This window comes from Dioscorea cayenensis, chromosome 24 (assembly GCF_009730915.1).
Source record: "Dioscorea cayenensis subsp. rotundata cultivar TDr96_F1 chromosome 24, TDr96_F1_v2_PseudoChromosome.rev07_lg8_w22 25.fasta, whole genome shotgun sequence".
Classification (NCBI taxonomy): Eukaryota; Viridiplantae; Streptophyta; class Magnoliopsida; order Dioscoreales; family Dioscoreaceae; genus Dioscorea; species Dioscorea cayenensis.
The window spans coordinates 538367-565340 of record NC_052494.1 but is presented as its reverse complement, the minus strand read 5'-3'; the positions used below and the strand labels follow the sequence as shown (position 1 = coordinate 565340).

Below are 26974 nucleotides of genomic sequence, written 5' to 3'. Positions count from 1 at the left end.
TCTTTAATGTATATATTTTTTAATTTAATTATTAAATATGCTCATATAAATAATTAACATTTATAATAAAATAAATAAATAAATAATTAATTAATTAGATTTCACCCTATAGACAACATAGTTGAGCAACCAATAAAAGAATAAATTAATCAAATTAAATCTTAAAAAAAGTATAAATAAATAAAAATGAAATAATAAACAAACAAAGTTCTAACTTCTAAAGAAGCATGCAGCAACCTTGTGGCTTCTACAAAGCCAAAGTGCTCATGACCTCCATCACCGGCAAGTTCAAGTCAAACCCTCTCCTCTCTTCCACCACCGCACCACCACCACCGCCTCCGCCGCCACAGCCGCCGCCGCTCGCCGGTGTGCCATCAAAATGACACCTCTTATGCCCACCCAAAGCCTGCCCAGAACCAAACACCTTGTTACAAATCAAACACCTATGAACTCTTCCTCCATTAGCAGCCACCAAGCTCGACGTGCCGTCCTCCGCCGCCGCCGGAGAAAGCTTACGGTGACTCGCTTTATGTCCTCCAAGAGCTTGGTATGATCCAAAGGTCTTATCACAAACGGAACACTTGTATAACGTTTTAGTTTGATGAAGTGGTGAACGTGCATGGCTCACCGGGGGGTGACCAGAACCACCACGAGCAAGCATGACTAAGCATAGAGCTAAGTATTCCTCTTCGTTGGGTGGGTGGTCGAGATACCGGTGGTGGCGTTTAGATCGCTTACGCTGCTTCGCCCAGCTCTCTGAGTCGCTGGTAAGTTGCCCCGGCGGTGCAACTGACATGGTTGGAAGAAGAGACGTGAGTGGTGGAGTTCAGAGAGAAGAGTTAATATAGGGTAGTTGGCAGGGTGGTGGAGTAGGTTAAGGGGTTGGTTGTGTAGAAGGACAAGTGCTCTTTAGCCGGCATTGCACTAGTGTGAATCATGAGTGAGAGTGAGATCCGTTAACCCTGTTGCAAGACCCGGATCCGATACTGGATTGAAGAATTGAGTGAAAATAAAAATAAAAATTAATAATAAACTTAACTAAATTTGAGTGAGGTTAGAGTGTCTCTAATACAGTAATAAGAAAGGATCGGGATTTAATAAATAAATAAAATGAGTGTTGAAACGGATTCGAGTACCGGGTTTCGGATCTGGATTGGCTTTGTATGACCCGACCCGGAAGGACCCTGCAGGTAAATTGATCTGGCGGAACAGAGGAGCACAAGGGGAGATGCTCTTTGATTGGTTGTGCGAGTTTGTATAAACTATAAAGACGACGTTGGACGGGAGTTTTTGGTGCGAAGCATCGTATTGATGCCACGTGTACTCGCGTAACTTTTGCCGTTTTGCACTTTGGTTCTCTTTGTTCGGCAGCTTATTGATATTTAAAAAAAAAACCAATAATTATATGGTTTAGACTCTTTAGAGGAGCAAATAATGCAAAAGTATTATGTAAATAACCTAAAAAATGTGTTTATTTTGTTGACCAAATTAACCAAGTCTAATATCAATTCATATTGCTTGATTAATAAGCAGGAGTAACAATTAGACCTGTCCAAGGGATCGGGCTACTCATCTAAGCCCCGAAGGCCTGTTCGAAAAAAATAGAAGTGCTTGAACAAATATATAAGGTCCGATGTCCGGGCTTGGACAAAAAAACCTATTTTAAAAATTGGCGGAGTTTGGTTTTCATTGTTAAAAGCCTAGGGTGGTCCAGTCCTGCCTGAATTATAAAATATATTTATTAATTAGTTTTGTAGGTACTTATATATAATGGTTTGAATTTCTATTGATTATTTATTAATTAGTTTTATATATACTTATATAATATATATTTATTGTTGATTATCATTGATTATAAATGTTTGAATTTTAGTTGTTGTAATTATATAAATATTTACATTTTGTATTTTAATTTTTAAGTGTTTGTTAAATAATATTTGGTCTTCATATATTAATATAATTATTAATTTTTTTATAACTTATATATTATTTGATAAAAAATCTATTTGGGCAGGCTTGGGCGTGGCGTGCCTTAGGTAGATGTCATTAAATTTGGATGGGTTCTAGTAAGGGTTAAGGCCCAGATTTTTGGATCGGGCCGGCTTGGATAAACTTAAATTTTAATAATTATGGATAAAGTCCAGCCTTAACCCGGTCCGACCCGGCCCATGGACAGGCCTAGTAACAATGCATACCTCCACTTCATAGTAATTTGAATAATTAATTTAAATAAATAGAACACTAGATATTTAATTTTGTTTTTGAAAACTGATATATTAGTTTGGATATTTCAAAAACATAGCGTTATTTCCAATTTAAAGCATTAATTAATTTAATTTATTTTGTTTTACTAACATCGTCTATCTATCTTCGATCAGAGTTTTGTTTTATTAGAGAAAATAATCTCCATAACATTTTATTTGACTCACTTTTGTCTTCTCATTATTTATTTTTTTATTGGTATTTTATTCCACTTTTGTCTTTTATTAGAGTGTTTTTGATATATTGTAACTCCATGTACATTAGTACATATATACTATTTTGTTCAAATTAAAAAAAAAATCATGTAAGTTCAATTTACTTTTGCTGTCTTCCTAGATTCATGTGGTGTACATCCTCGAATTATTTAACAAATTTAATAAATATATACTATTTTTTATTTTATTTTATTTTATTAAAATAAAAATTTTTTTCATCTACATTGCCACAAATACAGTGCAGAGATATTCAAATGTCTTAAATTCAAATCTCAATTGAATATATGTTATAGTGATAAATCATAATATAAATATAATTCATAGCCAAAAACTCCTTTACTGACATTGTCAATGTTTTTTTTCCGTAATATTTCATCAACATTATGCATAACTCATTTGGTCCCATATTATCTTATTTTATTATTATTTCTTTTGTCTTGTTATAATAGTTTCCTTTCATACAAAAATACTATTTTTTTAAATTTTAAAAAAAACATATCTTTTAATTCACTTTTATCATATTATTGGGTTTAAGTGCATGCATCTACTCAAATTATTCAACAAAATTATTTTTTTTTTAAAAAAACAAAATTAGTTATATATATATATATATAACTAATTTTGTTTTTAAAAATAATTAGTCCGTAATATTTCATCAACATTATGCATAACTCATTTGGTCCCATATTATCTTATTTTATTATTATTTCTTTTGTCTTGTTATAATAGTTTCCTTTCATACTGAAATACTATTTTTTAAATTTAAAAAAAACATATCTTTTAATTCACTTTTATCATATTATTGGGTTTAAGTGCATGCATCTACTCAAATTATTCAACAAAATTATTTTTTTTTAAAAAAAAACAAAATTAGTTATATATATATATATATATATATATATGTACTGATCATCTTCGACGTAGACGTCTGAGATATCTGCAATGATAGTTGATAAGCGATTGATTTGAATGCTTGTCTTTAAAAATTGATGGATGTCGATTAAAACATCGTAGCTTCACTTTTTATCGCTGCTTTATGAATAATCGACTGTATTCATCGTTTATAGAGCGAGTGTGCGATCGTTGGATTGAAATCCAATCGGTCCATATCAACGTTCACAGATTACGAATCTGTGAACGTTGACAGAGAATGCATCCTCTATATATATTATTACTTTTCCATAATAGGGTTTAAATCACCCACTTACGGAACAATCAGCGGAAATCAAGCCCACTTCCGGTTAAGTCTTTATCTCGAACGCCTCCGAACCGTATGGCCGTACGATAAGAGCCGCCACCCATTTCAACGGTCCAGATCGGCGATCTGTCCTTCTCACCATCTCAACCGTTGATCAAAACGGAGAGGGGACATCAACGGTCGTGATCTTATCATGTCCCTTTTCTCGTTTCCTTTTCGAGCTCCGATCATCTCCTCCTCGACTTCTTCTCAGATCTCTCGTCGCTTCTTCTTCTCCAAACCTCGCTTCACTTCTCTCTCGTCTTCGATCCGGCCGAGATCCATGGCGACCCAGGACGATGCCGATCTACGCCTCACGAGGATCGCGTCCTCCATTCGCGTCATCCCTGACTTCCCCAAGCCCGGTGATCCCCATTTACTCGGTTTTTTCTACTAATTTTGTGTTGATTTTTTGGATTCTAGTTTAAACCCTAGATTTCCGTGCAGGTATCAAGTTTCAGGACATCACTACGCTGCTTCTTCAGCCCAAGGTTTTCAGGGACACCATTGACTTGTTTGTGGCGAGGTACAAGGACAAAGGGATCTCGGTTGTTGCTGGTAAACCCTAATTCATATCATTGTATCTACTTTCTTGGTTTCTGGAGTGTTTCATTGTTGTTTGTTGTTTCATGTGATGACAAAATTGGGATTTGGTTACAAATGCTGTGATTCAATAAGGATGGTGCATTTATGCTACTAAAAGACATTTGTTTATGAAGGTTGGCGTATCTGTGATTATGTAAGAGAAAAACATGCACTTTGTTGTTCTGATCGCCATGCATGCAATGTAGACAACTGTCCATAGTTTTGATTACCATTGAATCAACAAGTGTCATCACTATCATGTAGTGATGTAGGGAGTCTAGGGATTCATTTGTTTGGTGTTTTGCCATCATCACACTGCTTATTGAATGGAAAATAAGTGTCCTTTTTTTTTAATATTTATTTATCATGATGGTCATGGTAGTTTGGGAGAATGGGATTTCCATGGAAATAAAGGTTTTCTCCCAACTTTTGCCACCTACATAATATTTTTATTTTTATTTTTTTCATTTAGGGAGTAAAACTACTCTTGCAAGGTACTGATTATTGGAATTGAATAGAAATTAGTTTAAAATTTGATGCTTTTGGTTGTTTTTGAGAATATATATATACTATCATCTTTTTGGAAAAAACATGGTATTGCATTTATTTTTATACTGACATGTTTACATGGAACTTTGATTGATAATTTTATCACTTCATGGCTGGTGCAGGAGTTGAAGCAAGAGGGTTCATATTTGGCCCTCCCATTGCTCTAGCCATCGGAGCAAAGTTTGTTCCCATGAGAAAGCCAAATAAGTTGCCAGGTGCATTTTCTATGATACGAGCATCTTATACCGTTTATAAATTGCACTCATTGTGATCCTGTTCTTCTGAAATTTGGCCAAGGGAAGGAGGGCCAAATATGATGGGTTTACTATGAATTTGTTGATATGTTAGGCTTCCTCATTGTAGTTTTGCATTAACTTAAGTTATCACCTTTCTCCTTCCTGGGCATACACTTAGGGTCCGTTTGATTCATTTATGAGAATAGCCCAAGCAGTACAGTACAATACAAACTGTTAAAGTATAGCATAAAGTGTTAGTGTTTGTGTTGTTTCTATGTTTGATGTCCATTGAACAATACAAAGTTTTTTTGTTGTTTAGTATTTGATTTGCATAAGTATCGAACAAAAAATAATAAAATTATAAAAAATACCTTTTTAATATTCTATATTTGTTTTGTAATAAAAAAAAATCATAACAATATTTTTATGAAAATCTAATGAAATTCCACACAAAAATGAGGGTCAACAACTATAGTAATAAATTAGAAAATCAAATACATAATAATAGATGTTGTCAACACGAAAATTCTAGCGAAGTATAGGGATAATTTTGTATTTTAAGTTGTCCTATATTTCGATAGAATTTTTGTACTGTGATTTTGGTGGTAAAAAAAAATAAGAAAGTTGTGTTGTACTCATTTGGTGGTTTGTACGAGTACTCCCACTCTATTTGTAAATCAAACACATAATCATAGAAGTTGTCATGTGTTGCCCCTTGAAATCTTGCATATTAAACGGGCTCTTAAATGAGACTTTACTGAACTTCCTGTTTCTTTTGTTGAATTTTCTTGTGAGGACTTCTGGTATATTGCCTTTAATCACAGCACATGTTAAGAATGTTGAATCATTTTCCAAATTTTGAAAGGCTTTGAAAAAGTCAAGTACTTGGAACCTTATGCTGGCTTTGTAGATTTTCTCTTTTTGGTCATGAATCATTTTCTTATGCAACTATAGGGAATAAAGGTTGTGTGGAATGGTATACATTGGATATATTTGTTCATGATACTGACTTATTGCGCTTGGCTATTCGTTCTTAAGTAGGTGTGGCTCTCAGTTGTCATATAGTTATTGTTTGCTAATTAGTTCTCAATAAAAGTGGTAACTCGTTTATGTACCCTTTTTTCAATCTTGACTTGTTAGTTCTGACATGCTTGGGTGCTTTAGGTAAAGTCATTTCAGAAGAATATTCTTTAGAATATGGCACAGACAGGATGGAAATGCATGTAGGAGCTGTTGAGCCAGGAGAAAAAGCACTTGTTATTGATGATCTCATTGCTACTGGGGGGACTCTTTGTGCTGCGATGAATTTACTGGGTAATTTTTGATTGACCTATAGATTCTTTGACTTTCTTCTGAATAAAAATTGACCATGCATCTAGTATCCCTTGGATCTTACATATGTATAGTTTCCTTTATTTTTGAGTACGATAAATCAACTACTTATACGGTTTGGGTTTAGTAAGAATGATTCACTGAGCTGTTGTTAATGTCAGAAAGACAGTAACTTTGTCCTCATTACCTTTTTTGGTTTTCAAATGACTTCTAATTCAGGATTTTATCTTTCAACCTCTGGCCCTTCACACAAAATTACTGTTATATGTTTTTCATATTTGTTTTGCAGAAAAAGTTGGGGCTGCGGTGGTTGAATGTGCCTGCGTCATTGAACTGCCTGAGCTTAATGTGAGTACCTTTTTCCATCCGTAAAATCTGCATTAAACTTCTTTAACATGCACAAATTTAAATAACTTATATCAGTATCCAAATTGAATTTTTATGATCCCATCAAAAAACCAATCAGATAAAAAAGAAAAAGAAAAACAATGAAATAAAATTCTAGTTTCGTTCATTTTTTAAAGGTCAGATACAATTGGCTTAAATTTGACCTCATTATTTCCTTCAACATGTAATTGTTGATTTGCACAAAATAGTTCCTTGCACTATGGAATTTTAAATGTTTAGTTAATGTTAAAGCTGAACACAACGCTGTTATGAATCATTGTCTCCACATTGGCTCTTCTGTTCTATCTCATTCTTTGTACTGTTTTATTTATGATTCCCATCTGATTATTGTACATAAATGTCTAAGAACATGAAGGTAATATGTCCTCAACCCTCACAAATTGCTTGATTGTATGTCATTGGATTCATATTTGACAAAAGAAAATTAAAAGAAAATTGAAGAGACAATGTGACTTGCATAAGGCAATTCAAGTAAGAAAACTTGTAATTTAATATGATTTCCAAAGTAATGTTAAAGTTGCATCTTCACACAATTGATTTGAAAATCACTCTGAAACTTGATCTATTATTCCATTCTTATGTCTAAATTCACAATTGCTTCTCTTTCACTTTCTTATTATCAAATTTACTGAAAGATCTAGATACTCATTAACATTTAAATGCTGAATTAGCAGATGACAATTAGAAACTAGACAAATGCACCAATCTTCACGCAATTGATTTGAAAGTCAAACTTGAACTATTATTCCACTAAAGCTGCAATTTCTTCTCTCACTTTTTCCTTGTCATAAAATTTACTGAAAGATCTTGATGCTTGTTAAAATGCAAATGCTGAGTTAGTGGATGACAATTAGAAACACAAAGAAATGCACCCAATCATTGATTAATAAACAAATTTTCTTTCAATTGCCAACTCCTTGCCATGGCCTGTTGTGCAAAATTATATCATTGTTTTTATGCACATTAATTAGTAAAATTTGAAGTTTTTTTTTTGGGTTTATTTGTTTAATTTTATTCTGTAGACTAACAAGAACTTGAATCCCACAGGGTCGGAAGAGATTAGGAGACAAACCACTCTTTGTTCTTGTGAAAGCGGCTTGATTCCCTCGACAAATTATAAAAGAGTATCGTATTGCTTATTCGGTGTAAACTTAGATCAACTTATTAATAAGATGACGAAACCTGAGAAAGCTTGGTAATATGCTGTATTATTCCTTGCAATTTTATACGTGTGCCCGGGACACGACGTACACATTTAAGGGTGGTATATGCCTGTTGTTTAATGCTCTATCTTCTCTATACTAACTTATCAGCTGAATTTTTGGCTTGTATTATGTATGGTTTCATTATGGAAACATCATACATTCTGGTTATCTTAATTTAATTTGTTTACAATGAGATAGAGCTCATAGATCTCATTATAGAGTTTGGTGGTCATGCTAAAGTGTGGCCAAACATGATGGAATGAATGATCAAAGTACCAAATAATGCAATGCTAGAACAGCTTATAATTATAATGCATGTCTTTTACAAGCATCCAATTCATAGTCTTTGAGGCCCCTTTCAATGTTTCTAAAGGTTGGGTGGTTCTCTTGGATGCTTTATTTAAATATATAACTAATTCCTTCCGTTTATGAGTAATACTATTCAGTCTGAAATAGATTCAGTGTCTCAAATGCAACCCCACCTAAAGATCTACCTGCCTTAAATAGAATTGGGTCCCAATTACTTTGAACCAAATCACATTGATTTATTATTTTTATTAATTAATAAAACTTCTTTCCTATTTAAACATTATTATATAAAATAAAATTCTCATGTCTAGTAAGCAAGAGAAATTTGTTATTTTAAAAATAATAATCAAAATATCATGACCAAATAATAAATATTATTGATAAACTAATAATGCAGGTGTTTTAGATTGATATGCTCCATTTTTTTTATATAATTAAATAAAATAAATCAAATTAAACCAAACAAGCTCATTGTGGTTTCGGTTCAGTTCGGTTTAAAAGAACCGAACCGAACCGTGCTCTCTTCTTGATTAGATCTCAAACCGACGGCTCTGATTTATTGGATTTCTCTGTTCTTTAGATTGCTTGCGCGTTTCATTCTTCTCACTCTCCAGATCTCTCTCTCTCTCTCTCTCTCTCTGTCGCGTTGGAGCTTTCGATCATGTGATTCGAAGGTCTAGGGTTGATGCCATGGTTGTCTGCAAATGCCGCAAGGTATTCTCACTTGATTCTAGTTTGAAAATGCGATGTTGAATTGGTTATCGTTTGTTTCTTGCTTTGATTTCAGTCTTTGATTTGTTTCTGAGAAAATTTGAAGGAAAACAACGATGATATCAAGTGCTTAGATCTGTAAATATCACTGTATGAATTTAGTTTAATTTCTTCGGTGGATTCATTTGTTCTGTTGAATTCGATTTGGATTTCAATTAGGTTTTTTGGTGTTGAGATTGACGATTTTGAGGCTTAGGAAATTTCTCAGCCTCCGGTCTGTGTGCGTTTTGAATTATTTTAGCTGTGATTGCTGGAGATGAGGTTGTGGGAGAATTAGGGTAGGATTTTGTTCACGAGTTTATTTGCATTCTTGACTGTGATTTTGAGTATCTGTTTGTCTTCATTTGATATTTGATAGGGTACAGCTCAGAATTATAAACATTTTTTTAAGGTATTTGATGATTCTGATGCAATGAGAGTTTCATGATTCCAGGCGACCAGACTTTATTGCTTTGTGCACAAGGTTCCTGTTTGTGGTGAATGTGTATGCTTTCCAGAACACCAAATTTGTGTGGTAAGCATTTTATACTTTGCTGTATATTGAATTTTTCTGTTGATGGATCTTATCCCGTCTTGATGGTAATACATTCTGTTGCATTATTTAGATTTATTATATTTTGGAAATGATAATCAAGTATAAAGATGTTAACTTTTGCTAATGAACCAAGATTGCATTTAAATATGTATAGAGGGACTAGCATGGATCTCTCGTATCAGAAAACTAGTAGCTCACCTTGTCAACTCCCTAGGACCTGAATAACTCAACCGATGCCATGAACAGTTTGGATCAATGGTTTAGTATGTTATTTGATAGTTTTTAGTAGGGTCTGTGGAATAGCCTCGAAATGTAAGGTAGATGAAGCAGTTGTTTTAATGTTTATTGTTCCTTTAATATTTGGATGAGGATTTTCATTTTTCATTTTTTTTAGCGTCCAGGATTGTGATGTTGTTGTGCTATCTTTCAATTTTAAGAGAGGAATATTGAGTGATGGTTATGCTTGCTTCTCTAATTAGCATTAATGACCAGTGATAAGTTATGTGCTAATAGCTGTAGCATGGTTATCATTTTATTGCCTTTTCCTTTCTGTGAAACATATCATTAGTCCAATGTAACTTAAGATCCCTATGGACATACTACTAAACCAGCCCTTGATTCTAATGGGACCCAAATTCGAGTGATTTCACATAACTTGTAATCTTCTCATAAGGATATTTAAATATGTATTTTTTTATTAATATTGCAGGTAAAAAAGTACTCTGATTGGGTTGTTGATGGAGAATATGATTGGCCACCCACATGTTCTCTTTGTAATGCTGGCCTTGAAGCTGAAAGCAATTCTCAAACTACTCGATTGGGTTGCTTGCGTATGTTAACCTTATTATACTATTATAGTTTGCTCTTATGTTTATATATATTTTCCTTAACAAGAAAATTTCACCCGTGACCCAACTGTGTTAATAGTTTTTTTTGGCTCATACAGATCTCATGCACACAGAATGTTTAGTGTCACATATTCGAAATTTTCCCCCTCAAACTGCACCAGCAGGATATGTCTGTCCGGCATGTTCATCTCCTGTAAGATTACTTATCAAGATTTATGTTCTTAATATTAATCCTCTGTTGTTCCTAAGGTGTGTTTGCTGTGGTTTTAATATGCTTTCAAATCATTTTTCTTCTCAATTGAACCATGGCCAAATGGTCCACTGCAAGCCTTGATCAGTTTGTTTCTACTGTCATGTCGTACTACTAAATAAAAATAAAAGAAAAAACAAAGGCGAACTGCATTCTGTTGTACAGCTACTTTTGTATGGTTACCCCATTTTCTTCCAGTTCCCTTTCCATTATAGATTAATGAGAGATTCTGGCTAGATATAAATGAGTTAGAATAAGTTAGAAGATGGGTAATGAGGATTTGGGAAAAGGCTATCCTTCTGCAGAAGGAACTGATTATCTCAAGGAAACCTCTCAAGAAAAACCACCTCTTGTTGTCCTGATCTGTTGCTAGTGTATCTAACATGTCTGCGTCTCTGGTGTTGGTTAGGGAAGATGATCTTCAGTGCTTATGGTGCTCTCAGTCATGAAATGCAATTTGGATATCAGTCAAATTTTCATCTATGGAGGAATTTGTGAAATAATCATTATAACTACATTTCAACAAGAAGTAGCATTCTTTTATTGTAATTTAATTTATATATGTATATATATATATATTGTAACACCAATATTGCATAAAGTTCTTTCTAACACAATACTACTCAGCCAAACATTCTCCCCAAACATGGGAATGTATAAAGATCCCATGAACTGATGAACCAACCATTTCCAAGAGGCATGACTTACAGAACATTCTCCATTTTGTAACTAGGTCTTACCTGCATTATCTGCTCACAGAAGCCACTGATTTGCCAGCCTATCCACACTTGGACCTCCGTCCCCAAGTCACCACACATGCCCACATTACTTCTGTTACTTCTAATAAAAGCACTAGTGGTTGGGTTTGTTTGTCATAAGTAGAATGTTATTTCTATTTTGCAGATATGGCCGCCGAAAAGCATCAAAGATACAGGTTCTCGCCTTCACTCAAAGTTGAAGGAGGCAATAATTCTGGTAGGAGTCATCATTTACTTGTACCATTATAACTACCATCCTTTGTCCTGATGATTTTTAGTCTTTCTTCTGCATGGCTATACCACAATTTAGTGCTATTGTCCTCTAGCTATGCTTCTGAACCATATGTTATTCTAATGGAAGTTCTTCCATTTCAGAGTGGCTTAGAGAAAAACATATTTGGCAGTCACCTGGTTCCTTTGCCTGATGTGGAGAATCGTCCTCCTCCTCCTCCTTTTGCATCAGACCCCCTTGTCAGTGTGGCTGATGACAGATCAAAGAATAACTCAAATCCATATAGTTCTGTCAGCAATACGAGCTTATCATCTTCTTTTCCCAGGGATGAGAAGTTCCCAAATGATATGTACATTTCAACTGCTGGAACATCTGCTTTGAAAATTCCAGAACAAGATATTATTGAAATAGATGGCTCCGGTTCTGTGGGAAACCAGCTCATGTCAGATCATGATCCCAGTATCATGAAAAGTTCAAGTCCTGTAGGTGTAAGTAATGCTTGAGTAAATTGTGGGGCTTTTTTTTTGTAGTCGGATGCCTTGGCTAACCTTGTACTTCCAATGTATGCATATGCCAATGAATTGCTATATGTGCTTTTGTGTTATGTAGCCTGGTGCCACAACAAGAAAGGGTTCTTATCCAGTTGATCGGCAAAACTCTGAAATTTCTTACTATGCTGATGATGAAGATGGCAGCCACAAGAAGTATTCTAGGAGAGGTAACTAATTAAATCTCTATCTTTGGACTGAATAACTTCAGTTGCACTATTATTCTATCAACCATTGGCGTTTTCTTAGGCAGTCTTGTTTTTGGATAGACTTCTCGCAGGTTGCCTCAGATTAACTGATATTTTATCAATTTGGATAGGTCTATTTTGCCTTCCTAACATTCTCCTATCAATGTTGCAATTGTTTGGAAAGTCATTCTTGCAGATGTCTGGTTTAGAGGGTGTGCAAATGGTTCGGTTACTTAATTAACTGAACCATTTTTTTTTTTAACTTTCAGTTCAAGGTTAATCATAAACATCTCGGGTTTTTGGTTATATTATTTTGTTTTGGTTTTCAGTTAATTATAAAAAATTCTGTTTTCATTTAACAGAATTCTATATAATATTATATATAGATGAAAATCATAAAAATATATAAAAAATGAATATATATATTTTTTTTTGGTTATTCTGTTCAGTTTTTGGGGTTTTTAAAAAATTTTGGTTTTTGGTTAGTTCAATTTATAGAAATTCTGGTTTTCAGATTCTAGGGGGAAAAATTGGGTATTTGGTAATTTGTTTTCCGGTTAATTGAATTAACAACTATAGTTTGAGTGCATAATCTCCATGGCCACTACTGAAAATCGCACCTTTTGAAGCAAAGGATAAAAATTATGAATGTTAGGATTCGTCTCACACAAACCAACTATAGTTTGATATGGTTGCACATAATGAAATTAATTGTTGAAATATGGTTTGAGTTAGGTGGAACGGTAAATGTTGGCCTGCTAGAACTCGATCTATTGACAATACCCATGGTCTGATGTGGTTGGAGCTGCTAGGGTTAAATGTGGTCTAAAGTAGTTGCCCGAACTTGATCTGTGAATCATTGAAACTCAGTTCTAGCCAAATGTTATTTGATGATTCAATTGACATTTGCTAGTGGCCATATATGATTTAAAGTTGGCCAAAACTGATCAGATTTTGTCCAATATGCCCATAAAGGTGAAGCAAGTTGCTCGGTGTTTGATTGGTTGGTTAATAATATATAGGGTTATATTACGCGTGTACCCTCAAAAGTTTGTCCTTATATATATATATGTACCCTGAAAAATTGAAATTCCTTTATATATATATATATGTATCCTTGAGTCCATTCGACTATCTATTATTAACTAATAATGTTGGAAAATAAGTGTAATGTCTCTTATACCGTGTATATGTACATTCCTAAACATTTAAGGTTTCATATATAACCATCAGTTATATGTTTGTGAAAAACTATCATATATAAAGCTTAAAGTGGTCAGTGTTGGTAAACTTAGGTTAAGGCCACATTTTCTTTGCTGAGTCTAAAACAAAATTTAAGTGTATGTTCCAAACTTCTTTTATATTGTAATCATTACTTTTTAATTTTATGTTCTCCACATCAACAATTTCTTTTGGTTTTTGTACTGTGGGTATACACTCAAAATATTCTTGGACTTGGAATTTTGGATGTATATATTCTTGAACTTCTTCTATCTTCACATATATCTCTATTCAAACAATTTGATTTTCTGATGGAAATAAGTGTGCTAGCTGGTGACAACTAAACATAAAAATCTGCCTTAAAACTGTACCATACCTTTCCATCAGAAATGAACATACCTGGCAAAGAACATGAAAGATATGACTTCAAAAGGTGTAGTTGCACCCCTGGTATTTTGAATTCACTATGGTGAAATTAATAATCTAGGCCATAAAAGGATCTATGTGCCCTATTAATTAGTATGACTTGTTTTAGTCTGTTGAAGTGGTGTGAAATGGCATAACTAAGGCTAGATGCTAGCAATTTCCATGTGATTTAAGGTACACACACCTACACACGATTGACTAGATTTCAGCAATTTTCTGTCTAGGCAATTGTAAACAATTAGATAATAGTGAGTTTATTTGAGTGGTTCTGATCACCTCAATCTAAGCTAAACATAGCTGACCAATATTCTTCTGTATCTGACCAATTCCGTCAACTATATGAATTATTGCTAACAAGTGAACCATATTTGCATATAAATCACTTGCTTATGTAAATTACATGCTTGCTTATATTTTGACCAAACAAACTATTGCTTATAATTTGTACTATTGCTTATATTTTGGAGATGCATTATATTCAAGTTATTGTCTGTAGGAAAATCATCATAGGTCTACAATTGTGAAAGCATGTCTTAAATTATTCAATGGTTGCATTTTATTTTATTTTTTTTTAATATTTTCATGTAAAGATATTGTAACCTGAATGTAGTAATTTATTTATTCACTATGCTATCTCTCGAGGCCCATGGTAAAATTCCAGTTGGGGTTGGGAAAAAGGAGCATGCTGTACCATTTGAAGTGGAAAGGACTGGTGTTGTATCCAGAACTTTGCTGTTTCTTGTGATGGTGTAGATGTGCTTTAGGTCAATATAGTAGTAGTTTGGCTTGAAAGTGGTATGCTGAATTATGGAGGCACACATGCAGCATGAGCCATTGATCATCAGGTGCTGATAACAAAGATAAAGTGTTAGCATTAGGCCATTAATTAACCATGGAAAAGCCTGAAGTATTAAATTGCAGCACAATCTCATGCAAGTAACCTGTGTGCATTTCTAGTGATCTAGGTAAGCAAAAATTTTCTCAACATGAGGCTTAATTTGAATTTCCTGTCAATTCACCATCTCAGGTCCTTTCCGTCATAAGTTCCTTAGGATGCTACTACCTTTTTGGTCAAGTGCCCTGCCAACTCTACCAGTTACTGCACCTCCAAGAAAAGAAGGGTCTAACAAAGTTGATGGTGAAGGGAAGTCACGCCATCAGAAATCATCCAGGATGGACCCGCGAAAAATCTTGCTGATGATGGCAATTATGTAAGTTTTTTTTTGCATTACTTATACACCATGGCCACAATTCCCTCTTAACTCTAGATATATGGTTGGTGGTTTCATTTTTTTTCACATCAGGAGTTATCTTTGCTCTTCATGTACATTTCCTCGCTGGGTATCGAGAGTTCTAAGTCCCGGCAGTTTGCTAATAACATGATTTCTTGCAGAAATTCAAGTAAATGAGCTCAATTATGAAAATCTCATCTTTTTGTGCAGAGCATGTATGACAACAATGGGCATCTTGTATTACCGGCTGGCACAAAGCAGTCTTGGTGAAAGTCATCCTGAAGGCGAAGAGGAACCTCAGTGAGTTCATCCCTGCTCAGTTGTTTTATATACTACTACTGCCTATTTCCATACCAGTGGATCTCAAGGTCAATGTCGATAATAGTAACTTTTATTCTGCCGTGGAGAATTCAAAAATACTGGCTTCATCTGTTAAAAGGGCTAAGATTTTTCTGAAACATTAGCTCTGCATTTCTCGGGTTGTTTTTCCCCCTCATACCATGCATGATTCTACATTGAAGTTTAGAAGCTATTGTGTCTTCCGCCTTGTTCGCCCTTTCGAATCAGTCCTTTAAATTTTGTTTTCAGCCTTTCACTATATCTCCAAATAAATGTATGATCATTGTGAAGTATGAGTCTAAAGCCTGAGAAAAAAACCATGAATATCTGATATAAGGCTTTCGGTGAATTATCTGTTATGATTTTGCTCATCAAATGTATGACTATTTGTGGGAGAAAAGAAACTGGGATTTCGGTAGTTTGGTAGTTTAATTGACTCTATTAAGTTGATTATGTGACATATATATTGAAAACCATTTGTTAGGCGTAATACTTGTTCTCATTGACTTAATACCTTTCTGCTGGTATAAACTATACATATAGACTTAATTTTTGGATAAACCTTGTCTAGCAGGCCATGTGCTTAGCACTGTTGGAGTTGACTTTGGATTTTGGATGTGGAGAATAGGAGCTCCTAATTTAAAACTGTTTGACTTAACATTGTTCAACTTAGTTTTCGGTGGTGATTGGGAATTTTGGTCAACTCCCATTTGTTTATCTGTTTTGAAAAACCAAATGCATGAAGCCAACCTTATTACCTTATTGAGATATTTCTCTAAGTCAGAAGTTTCAAGTCCACCCTTTCATTACTGTTCATCTTTTGAATCTCCCTTCCTTATATTTTTTTATTTCTTAATGATTTCAATTAACTAGTTGGAAAATACAGTTTCTCTGTTCTTTTTCTTTTCATCTCTGATTTTTACTGAAGTATTCTCTTTACTGAAGTTGTATTTGATGCTGAATAATGCCTACTTATTTGGTGTGAATCATGATGAGTTGGAAATTCAATTTAGAGGCAGTTTAATTTTCTAGGTACATGATTTATAAATGCATCACACTGTTTTAGTGTACATGGACCACAAATTTATTATTGTTCAGTTTCAAGGTATGATTATTATTTAATTGAATGATTAGATTAGTTGAGATGTCAGTGTTTATGTGGTTTTGCTTGCTGTGGACTCTCTTTACTTTTTTTTATTTTGCTGTGGACTCCTTTTGTCATCTTTCCACTGGTTGTCCCTAATTTTTTTTTTTAATCCTTTATCATGTCTCTTATTGAGAATGCTAACATTTATTTATTTATTATTATTATTTTCATGTGTATGCAACCCCATATGTCTCTTATACTAGTTTTAGAATACAGTGATTTTTGCATATGTATGGCTGTTTATATATAGGGAAAAATATATATTAAAAAAAACTTTCGTAGTTTCGAGATTTGTAAAATGAAGACAAATTTTTTTCCTAATTTTATGATGTTATGTTTTTATTTTTTATAGGGGCAAAATTATCTATTTATGTAAAAAAATCACATGTTATTAAAAAAAATAATTTTTCAGCATGATTTTGTTTGATTTTTAAAATTTAAATTTTTTAAGTAGAGTTTTAGAAGAGATTAATAAATTTTAAACATAAATATATGTTTTCATGTTATATAATTTAATTTTAAATGAATGATGATCTTATAGTTAACACCGTTAATGGCAATCAAAAGTACAAGTTTCATCTAACATATATATAGTATAGATTGGTTAGGTCAATGAAAAAAAAAAGTAGTATTGTTCCCAACTAAATGGAAGTGTTTAACAGATGATTAAACACTAATTTGGTGTTATTGAAGAGGCAAATTAGTCTTTTTCTATTAAAAGAATGACAGGGTGTTAATATAATCAAGAGTAGTATGCTGTCAAGTTGAAAATGCTCACATAAGCATTAGAATTTAATTCATTTAAATAGTATGAAAATAAACAGTGTTCAACTCTTAATGTTAATATATTCTTATGTACGTTAGGAATATATTTGCATATTATAATAATAATATTATCAATGTTTGTTTTAGAAATTTCAATTCATTGTATTAAAATAATAAGATGGACCACTAGTGTACTGTATAGTATACGCGGTCACTGGGATACTTGTACAAAGTCTATATATGAAAAATAAATAGGAACGTGCCTCTGGTCATAATAATTGAATTTTTATTTTAATTTTATTTTATAAATCATTTATTATTTATATAGTTATTTCATTTTGTATTTCAGTTTGTAAGTAATTTTTATAACAGGTTTTGTAAACTCGTTTGGTGGGAGCATTTAGATTTTGATTTTTAATGTTTTTGATTTTTAAATGATATTTATTTTATTTTTTGATATTAAATGACTAATAGTAGGGCAGGAGTGAGAATGTGAGATATTCCATTTAGTTAATATCTACATTTCTAATATTAGTTGCATGTTTTTTGGGTTTTATAATTTTCAGTCCTTTTTATTATTCACATGTTAAACAAAAACTCTGTAATTAAACAAATATTATTAATAATAAAATTATATATATAGTATCTATATGCCTGTGTCTTCTAAGGAATCTAAAGACGTTTGTAGATTTAAAATCTACGAATGTCAGTCCTGAATCATTAGATTTCAATTCAACAGTCATTACCATAACCTCAATAGTGCATAGCCAATTCTCATTCATTTATACTGTTTATATGAATAATGTTAAGTTGAACATGCCAACCTGATTTCTACTAACACTCCAACAGAGAAAATATGAAAAAACCAACATACCCAACTATCTTTTTCTTAATCAGTACAATTTTTGGTTGTTCTCTTTGTTTGTCTCATCTATCCCGTCTTTTTGATCTTTTTAAAATCTACCGACGTTTTATGAACGTCTCCAGATGATTTATACTATAAAAATTAATATTTTATTTCCATCTCTAATCAAATAAATAAGATTTAGATAGCTTGCCCAATTTTTTTTAAATAAAAAAATAATTAATCCTTGAAAAAGCTTTTGGTTATGTAGAAGGTTAAGTCCTACATGTTAGAAGAATGAAATATAATTAAAACTCTAACTTCCAATTAAACTATCATTGCGTATAATAATCCATCAAATCGTACATAGAATGGATGAACTTAATTATTAATTAATCAGAGTTTGTTATAATATAATATATATATATATATATATATATAAAGAAAACTAATAAAATAAAAAAAAGGAGTTAATATTATTTTGTGAAGCCAGCTCATTGCTCTTTGAAACTGTGCTTCTTTTTCTCCCACAATCGTGCAAGCCTGCTGTCTGGACTCTTGCTCATTATCTACCTCAAATTTCATGCCTCTTTTTTTAATTATTAAAATTAAAATAAAATTGAAAAAAGAAATTCCAAAGAATCTCAGTCTCACTTACTACTTTTAATTAATTTTATTGATCTTCAATACTTACTTTAGAATTTAGATATACCTGTTTAACATTTTTATTTTTACTTTTAATTCATAATAAAATTTAATTAATTTACATTTGGAATGAATTTGGATTCATAGTCTAAATTAAAGCTGTGATATAATTGGTAACATGCTTGGTAGTTAATTGTTATTAATTTATCAAATTTCAAAACTAGATATTTTGATGTTTGAATTGATGTATTTAATGTTTTAGTAGTTTAAATTATATAAGTTAATGGTTGATCAGTATAATGTTATTGTACTAATAACTCCTGACATTGTACAAAACCAAAAACCATGTATTAACATTTAAATTTAATGTAGTAGTAATATCAAGCTATTTGGACAAATTAACAGTTCGTGGTAAGAATTCTTATACATTATCTCTGTTCCATCAAGGTTTTGATCTTCCAAAATGACTCACGAAAACTATTGCAAACGTCGATTTTTTAATATTTAAATTTTGTAATGAACCGTGATAATTTGTTTGTTGTTTGTTATTTTAGGCGGTGTATTCCTTACAGATTAACCTTTAATAAAAAAACTCATAACCTCAAGGTTAATAGTTGAAAAATTGATTAAATTAATAAATTAACAAAGTGATAAATTAAAACTCAGTCACTTGTTCTACAATTCAATTATATGAAAAAACATAAAAAGAAAAAGAGAAAGTTTAAGTTAATATCTAAGAGCACAACCCTGCAAATCTTAATCCATTTTTTTAAAGAACATGCTAATGTTTCTCATTCCCTCATCTATTCATGAACATTAATATTGTCATTCAATTAATCATATATATACATATATATATATATTCTCTTTAGTGTTGTTGTTGTTGTGATTAGATTCATTGGATTTGGTTATATCTCTTATTTACTTAATATGTTTATGTAGAGGAAACCATGACCATGAACATGATTAATGAAATTTGTGTGACATATCTCTTGATTGAATATATATATATATATATATTATGAGTGATTAAGATGCTTAATTTGTCCAACCTTATACATATTTGTGTCAGGTTCATGGTTTGGACAAACTTTATGATCATTTTTTAACCTCTTTATCTGTCATGTTTGCCAAGGGAATAAATGAATGAAGGAATAAATAATTTTTTCTTCATTCATGTCTGTATATTCTTATAAGTAAATAAATAAATACCCGCAAGTTGGATAGTAAAAGTTGGAGAAAGGCAATCACTAGTTTCTTAAAACCAGTATTTTTAAGACCAAAGAGTCAAGCAGAAAAATGGGAAGGGATTTCCATTCCTATTCGAGAACTAGAAGAATTTTTAGAATAAAATTTTAACTCAAAATCTTCTGAGCAGAATTGCTCATTAAAGAGAATAATATAATGAAAGTTGTAAATTATTTTCAGATGGGGTGATATTTATGTTGGGTAGGTTCACATAAATCGTTCTATTATTATCTTTTTTTAAAAAAATATAAAGAAATCACTAATAAAACTTCATAAATAAGTGATAAAACAATAGCCTTAAAAATTGATGAAATAAAAATGTTAATCTTTTCTTGAGTTAAAAAAAAGCTATCGCTATCCAAGAGTGAGACATTCGATTGATAATCATTCATTCTTAAAATTAATATTCTTACGACCAAAAAATTAAGAAGAGAAAAAAGAACTCTCTGTTAATTTTTCTTCTTATTGAAATTCTCTGGAACCACAAAAATTCTTAAAATAGAACTTCATCTCATCACCTTTTGAAAAGAGTTACTCTTTGGAGAGCACCATACAATAAAAACTATAAACTATATTTGGGGGAAAAAAATACAGAAAGATCATATTTATGTTGAATAAAAATATTATATTAGTATAGTATTTGAGAAATTTTAAACAAAATATCCAAACTCATTAATAAATCTTCCTAAATGAAATTACATAGGGATTTTTTTCACAATCAAAGTAATTTTTTTTTAATCATAGTTATGTGTGGGTGATTCCAGCGCCCATATGTGCACAACTTTGTTCTCGTGCCCCCATTCTCATTTACTCCGCTAAGACTTATGCACGTCTTTTGATCTTTTTAACTACTAACCGCTCATCTTGACTTTTTTTATATTTTATTTATTTTGTTCGCAATCAAAGAATTAGTGATACATTTTCTTTCAATATACTCAATCCCAATCAATTTACAAAATGAAAATCATGACATATGATCTTCTATAAAAACTCCAAGACCCAACAAAACATAATCCTAAAAGTGACATGGAGTCAAGTACTACTCTTCTTGTATTTTGTACAAGTCCCTCAACTAATAACACAATAATATTTCCACAACTTAATTACCCACTTGCACTTTAAAACTATTTCTTTTCCTTCCAACCAATATACCTGTTAACCCAAAAAAAAAAAAGTTATCACTTATCAGTTATATAACTGTTTTTCACATCTGACACACACACAAAATTAGTTTGTTAGATGTTCATTCCCCCCAAACACTCCATTTCAAATAAAAACACCAGACAAACCTCAATAGTTGTATAATTCTTTGTCCCCTCCTTAAACAATTTCCATAACCCCTCTCCACGATCTTGCTTGCCGTCCTTCTTTTTAACATAAAATAATTATAAATTAAATAAATTGAAATTCTCTTACTCGTCTTCGCATTTTATTATTATATATATCTTTCTTCACGTTCTTCGTCTTAATAGTTCATCCCATTCAATCACATTTTACTCTTCTTAATCACCTCGTTAATCTCCGCGTAATCACATTTCAATGATTCTAAAAAGGATCACAAATTTCTTTATTCATATCATTGCTCGAAATTCAGCACCTCGATGAGTTGTCGTCGTCCTCCGTGGCACGAGATTCTGTTGCTAACTATCATCAATTAATTATGTCACGCGAAGTCAATTGTTTCTCTTCTTTTGATCATATAAATAGTACCTTAACTCGGTACACTCTCGAAACAAGAACAAGAACATTAAGAACAAGATCAAGAAAGCGGAGTTCCGGAGCTGAAATCGAAGCCAATGGAGCCAATGACAATGTCTTTTGAGGAGTCTGACATCATGGCTCAACTTCTCGGCAACACTCATGACTTCAACTTGGCAATGCCGTCCATGTTTTGGTCGAACGAGTTTTCTGACAATTTCTGGCCTCAAACTAGTAATGGTGTGTTCGATGTTGCTTATTCTGTTCCTGATTGCGCATTTGATGGCTTATCGGTTCCGGTTAATTCAGTTGACACAACAATGGAGTGTTTCTTTGTTGAAGATGAGCAAACAATGATGGCTACTGCGCCGCCCGTACATGTTGTTCCTAGTCAACCTTTGCTCGGAGATGATCTTCGAGACTCTGGCTTGAAGCGAAAGTTCGATGCTGCAGTAACTGAAAAGGATGATGATGTCTCCAATGCTAGTTCTAAGAAAAAACCAAGAGTAACAACAGTAAGCATTCAAAAAATTCAATCAACCAGTATAAATATATATATATACAAAGACATAAATAAATGGTAATTCTGACGAATGTGGTTCGAATTCAGGTGAAAAGGAGTACGAAGAAAGCACGGAAGAATTCTCAAACTAAGGATGAGGATGACAACAATGCTTCTCCGAATGGGCATAGCTCTAGTTGCTCCAGCTCCGATGATGAGCTAAACGGCAGAGGTGGCATGAGCTCAAGTACAAAAGATTCTGAAGCTCTGAATCTGAGTGGTAAAACTAGAGCCAGTAGAGGATCGGCAACTGATCCACAAAGCCTCTATGCAAGAGTAAGTAATTAGACGGCTCGGATCAAATCACAAGTGATTCATCGGTTTCAAGATAGTTTCTAATCCAATTTCTACTTATTACTGCAGAAAAGAAGAGAAAGGATCAATGAAAGGTTGAGGATTCTCCAGAACCTTGTTCCTAATGGAACCAAAGTAAGTTTTACTGAAATTCAATGCCAAATTTCCAGTGAATTTATATATAAACAGTAATCAATAATGATACTCACAATGTTTTCATTCCACAGGTTGATATTAGCACAATGCTCGAAGAAGCCGTTCAGTATGTGAAGTTTCTGCAGCTCCAAATCAAGGTAAACTGCTTCTGAATTTTGACTGTGTTGCAGGAAAAGAGTGAAAGAGCTTTGATCTGATTTCGATTTCGCATCTTTGTTTGTGTAGCTTTTGAGCTCCGATGACATGTGGATGTATGCTCCGATCGCTTACAATGGAATGGACATCGGTCTTGATCTGAATCTCCTTCCACAGAAACAATGACATCTGCATCTTCGAAGTTTTCCTGATTTTATTCTTTTGCATTTTACCGTGAAGAATTCATTGCTATCTTGTAATGGGAATTCCAATAAGCCATTCTGAGGAAGCAAACTTGACGACCAGACGGTCCAGACTGACGAGGCCGAGACTCAGTTAAAAAAGAAAGCTCAGTTCTCTTTGTATAGGATGTATACTGTATTGAACTCCAAATTCATAGAAGAAAAACAATATGAATATTTTCGAATTTTACTCTAATGTCTTCATTCAAACTTGAGAATCGTTAATCAAGAGAAATGTACTGGTTTTGCACCAAAGGAATACAAACCATGACTACATTTACTACGGCTTCAAAGTTCATTTCAAAATAAGGTAGCAGAAGGATTTAAAAGGAAAAAAACATACATACGATTCAATCTCATGATACAAACAACTAAAGATATCTCATTATCGCACTCTCTATCAGAGTTCAAAGAAGAACGATGAAGAAAATTGTGCAAAAGATAGGTACTATTCAGAGCTCCTGCATCTTTATCTCCTCAACTAAGTTCAAAATGGCATTCAAGAAAACCTGCGACAAAAGATAAAGATCATCACAATATGATTCTATGAAGCAGAAGGCATGTTGGAAAACCAGGGCAAGAAACAAAAAATAATAAGTACTTGAGAAAAACCTCGATAAAGGGACTGACATCTTTGTTTTAACATTATAGAGCACTAATTTGCTCAAGTTTAGAGTATATGTGACTACATCACTTAACAATAACACGAGAAGATCATCGTATTGTGATAATCTAGAACTCATATCTAAATCTTAATTCAACATCATAGAGTGCTAACTTTCCAAAGTTCAGTTGATGTTTTACTATATATCTGATGCAACCTTCACTCTGAAAAACAGGTCTCAAGGCACAAAACAAGTACTTAAAACTCTTCATAATTTCTCATAATTTACAATTCATTATTGCTCATTTTCTCAAGTTCATTGTATGCACAACAATGTCAAACAAATCGACTACTTCAAGATGTATAATTAAAACAAGAAATAAACTGCAACCATTAAAGTTAAATTGAAAGAACAGAGTAGGAAAAGATAAAAACAGAAGGAAATGGTGATCATACTTGGATCGGAATCGATAAGCAAAGCAGTGCCATCAAAGCCACAAGTCCCTCCATTGTGCTTCCATTTTTGCCAATAACTATTGAAAGCATAAGAAGCATGAGCAACCACATTATCAGGGAAATAACACCTCCCATTAGGCTGAATCTCCTCACAATCAGCTCCTTCTCCACAAGCAAAGTCTATGGCCTCTTGCAACTTCTCTGAAGGAACAGCCGGCTTCGCGACACACCACAGTGCAGTCTTCGGCCCTTCCTCGGCCCCGGGAGATGCAGAACAAGGTGGCGGAGATGGCGGAGGAACCATATAGGAAACTGGTGGCATTGCCGGGACTTCGGGCGATAATGGTGGTGGAGGTGGTGGTGTTGGAAGCTCAGGGACTTCAGGTGGTGATGCCAACGGTGCAAAAGAGAAGGTAGAGCTTGGCACTGGTGAGAACTGGTGTCCACCCAATGAAGGCACACTCAAAGATGATAACTTTCTCTTCTTCAAAGGACTAGCACTTGCTCCATAGGACAAGCATTGAGGTGAGAAGGCAATGGAGACTTTGATTTCATTAGCCAAACTCAATCTAAGCAGAGAATGGTAGAGATTTCTCATGCAAGGCAAAACTAAGTTCCATTGGTGTTCATCTTCTTTGTTGCAAAGAATACCTTTTGCTACAACAATGGTGGTGATTTTGGTTGACAAGGAGTGGTTCAAAACATGGGTTTTTAACCCAAGTTTGGGATGCTAGCACAGTGGAAGAGAGTTTTGGAAGGTCTACTTCACTGACAAAGAGTTCATGCTCTTCTTGAGCTGAAACTAAGGAAAAACAAGAAAGCAAGTAGATAAACTCCTAAACCAAGTGAAACAATGTTTGAAAAAAACAATGTAAATGAACAGGAGTAGAAGGAAAGTAGATAACCAGTAAGAACAAAAGAGATAGAGCAATGAGCTGAGTGCTAGTGCTAGTGCTAGTGTTCTTCTCATCATCATCTTCTTCTTCTTCTTCTTGCTTGTTGCTGTGAGAGAGTGAGAAGAGGGAGAGAACTCAGAGAAGGCAGTGGTTCACATGTGGTGGTGAAACAGCAAAAGGAGAAAGGAGATGGATAGAAAGAGAGAATGAGAGAGAGAGAGAGAGAAGAGAGGATGGTTGGAAAGTGTGTGCTGTGACACAGGACTGATAGTGTTAGTGGGAATGTGTGCTTCCCTCCATACAATATCAACTTTTTTCTTTTTAATTTTAAGTTTTTATTTTAAATTTTAATTTTTGTTATATATAACCTCTTTCCGTTCTTTTCTATCTGTGTCTTGAATAATTATCAAAAAAATTTGTTATTTCACATAATTTAATAAAAAATTAATTATTTTTTTAAAATTACTCCTAATTTATATTTTCACATTTCTTTCTGATATTAAATTTCAAGAACAGAATTGAATAGAGTATTAGAATAACTTTGGAAAAAAAAAATGTTTTTTGATATTAAAAAATAACAGGTAAAAAAGAATATGAGTTTATGACAGATAAAAAAGAACGGAGAGAGTATATATATATATGAGTTAAAGCATCATCTGCGACGTTCAGTAGGCGTCCAGAGATGATCTCAGATAACTTTAATAGGATTGGATGGCACGTGATTGATCGATTCTGGGCCATCGCATGAAATTGATCGGATGGTTCGATTAAAACACCTGTGATCCCATTTTTACAGTCTTTATAAATAGTACAGATAGCTGTTATCGTTTCGATAACGTCGCTGGATCGAGATCCAGCGGCCATATCAACGCTCACGATTATGAATTTGTGAACGTTCGCAGAGGATGCATCCTCTATATATATATATAATTTATTTTATTTTTTTTATTTTGAGAAATTTACATTGAGTTTGATGAAGGTAAATTCAAAACTTTATCTGTAATATTGTTTAATATTATTTATTTATTATTTATAATGACTAAATAATATACATTAAATCTTAGTGTATTCTTAGAGGATGAGCTGTATTTTTCGACTTTCTAATATTATATAGTAAATAAATTTATAACCATAGAATCGTGATTCTAGATTTATTATTTTGGATATAGTAATGTTATTCATTTTGAAAATGTATTTTAAAATAATGTTCCTGAATACAACTCCGGAGATGGGATTGTAAAAAAAAAAAAATACAACTCCGAAGATCTGAGTAGCATTACTCTTAAAATATTAATGTCAAATTTTCAAAAATTTTTTAATATTAAAAAATTCAAATATATGGGAATTTGTCTTTGTAATCATTTAAATAAATTCCATGTTAATTTCATGGAAGTGGAAATGAAGAAGCCGGTGGAGGCTTCATCTGACGGTCAAAGTTGCTCTGATTGCGTGACGTGTGCAATCGGAACCGTCCTTGTTGATGTTTGGAGTCTATTTATTTATTTATTTTTGCAGATATAACCCTGTCAATTCACATAATTTTCTAGTTACTTTAGAAAAACTGCAATAAACTTCAATAAATACTTTGTATTATTT

The 26974-nt window shown here is 32.9% G+C and overlaps 5 protein-coding genes across 5 annotated transcripts; 3 read left to right on the top strand and 2 right to left on the bottom strand.

Annotated features, from left to right (window-relative positions):
- Positions 1-247: 247 nt before the first annotated feature.
- Positions 248-796, bottom strand: LOC120252895 (zinc finger protein ZAT10-like). Its single transcript, XM_039261095.1, has one exon. It carries the CDS (start codon positions 794-796, stop codon positions 248-250), a length of 549 nt encoding a protein of 182 aa, XP_039117029.1.
- Positions 797-3930: 3134 nt separating this feature from the next.
- LOC120252869 (adenine phosphoribosyltransferase 1, chloroplastic-like) lies at positions 3931-8222 on the top strand. Its single transcript, XM_039261069.1, has 6 exons — positions 3931-4079; positions 4162-4272; positions 4971-5063; positions 6249-6398; positions 6706-6764; positions 7872-8222. Exons 1-6 carry the CDS (start codon positions 3998-4000, stop codon positions 7923-7925), a joined length of 549 nt encoding a protein of 182 aa, XP_039117003.1. The 5' UTR covers positions 3931-3997; the 3' UTR covers positions 7926-8222.
- Positions 8223-8922: 700 nt separating this feature from the next.
- Positions 8923-16104, top strand: LOC120252828. The gene is made up of 9 exons (XM_039260999.1): positions 8923-9052; positions 9543-9623; positions 10354-10474; positions 10591-10685; positions 11646-11717; positions 11876-12220; positions 12342-12450; positions 15143-15326; positions 15558-16104. The coding sequence occupies exons 1-9, from the start codon at positions 9029-9031 to the stop codon at positions 15649-15651; spliced, it is 1125 nt and encodes a 374-aa protein (XP_039116933.1). The 5' UTR covers positions 8923-9028; the 3' UTR covers positions 15652-16104.
- Positions 16105-22131: 6027 nt separating this feature from the next.
- LOC120252894 (transcription factor bHLH84-like) lies at positions 22132-23448 on the top strand. Its single transcript, XM_039261094.1, has 5 exons — positions 22132-22548; positions 22644-22871; positions 22959-23024; positions 23117-23182; positions 23271-23448. The coding sequence occupies exons 1-5, from the start codon at positions 22132-22134 to the stop codon at positions 23364-23366; spliced, it is 873 nt and encodes a 290-aa protein (XP_039117028.1). The 3' UTR covers positions 23367-23448.
- Positions 23449-23577: 129 nt separating this feature from the next.
- On the bottom strand, positions 23578-25631 carry LOC120252829 (major pollen allergen Ole e 10-like). The gene is made up of 3 exons (XM_039261000.1): positions 25388-25631; positions 24483-25284; positions 23578-23931 (listed from the first exon to the last, which is right to left on the bottom strand). Exons 2-3 carry the CDS (start codon positions 25078-25080, stop codon positions 23900-23902), a joined length of 630 nt encoding a protein of 209 aa, XP_039116934.1. The 5' UTR covers positions 25081-25284; positions 25388-25631; the 3' UTR covers positions 23578-23899.
- Positions 25632-26974: the final 1343 nt, after the last annotated feature.

Excerpts from the sequence above, each read along its gene's own strand:
- LOC120252895 (XM_039261095.1), bottom strand. The coding sequence starts at position 796 with ATGTCAGTTGCACCGCCGGGGCAACTTACCAGCGACTCAGAGAGCTGG.
- LOC120252828 (XM_039260999.1), top strand. The coding sequence starts at position 9,029 with ATGGTTGTCTGCAAATGCCGCAAG. Across the intron at positions 12,221-12,341 it reads AAAGTTCAAGTCCTGTAGGT|CCTGGTGCCACAACAAGAAA; the intron begins GTAAGTAATGCT and ends TGTGTTATGTAG. Across the intron at positions 15,327-15,557 it reads TTGCTGATGATGGCAATTAT|AGCATGTATGACAACAATGG; the intron begins GTAAGTTTTTTT and ends CTTTTTGTGCAG.
- LOC120252894 (XM_039261094.1), top strand. The coding sequence starts at position 22,132 with ATGGAGCCAATGACAATGTCTTTTGAGGAGTCTGACATCATGGCTCAA. Across the intron at positions 22,549-22,643 it reads AAAAACCAAGAGTAACAACA|GTGAAAAGGAGTACGAAGAA; the intron begins GTAAGCATTCAA and ends GTTCGAATTCAG. Across the intron at positions 22,872-22,958 it reads CACAAAGCCTCTATGCAAGA|AAAAGAAGAGAAAGGATCAA; the intron begins GTAAGTAATTAG and ends TTATTACTGCAG.
- LOC120252829 (XM_039261000.1), bottom strand. The coding sequence starts at position 25,080 with ATGAGAAATCTCTACCATTCTCTGCTTAGATTGAGTTTGGCTAATGAA. Across the intron at positions 23,932-24,482 it reads GCTTATCGATTCCGATCCAA|GTTTTCTTGAATGCCATTTT; the intron begins GTATGATCACCA and ends CTTTTGTCGCAG.
- LOC120252869 (XM_039261069.1), top strand. The coding sequence starts at position 3,998 with ATGGCGACCCAGGACGATGCCGATCTACGCCTCACGAGGATCGCGTCC. Across the intron at positions 4,080-4,161 it reads CCCTGACTTCCCCAAGCCCG|GTATCAAGTTTCAGGACATC; the intron begins GTGATCCCCATT and ends ATTTCCGTGCAG. Across the intron at positions 5,064-6,248 it reads AAAGCCAAATAAGTTGCCAG|GTAAAGTCATTTCAGAAGAA; the intron begins GTGCATTTTCTA and ends TGGGTGCTTTAG.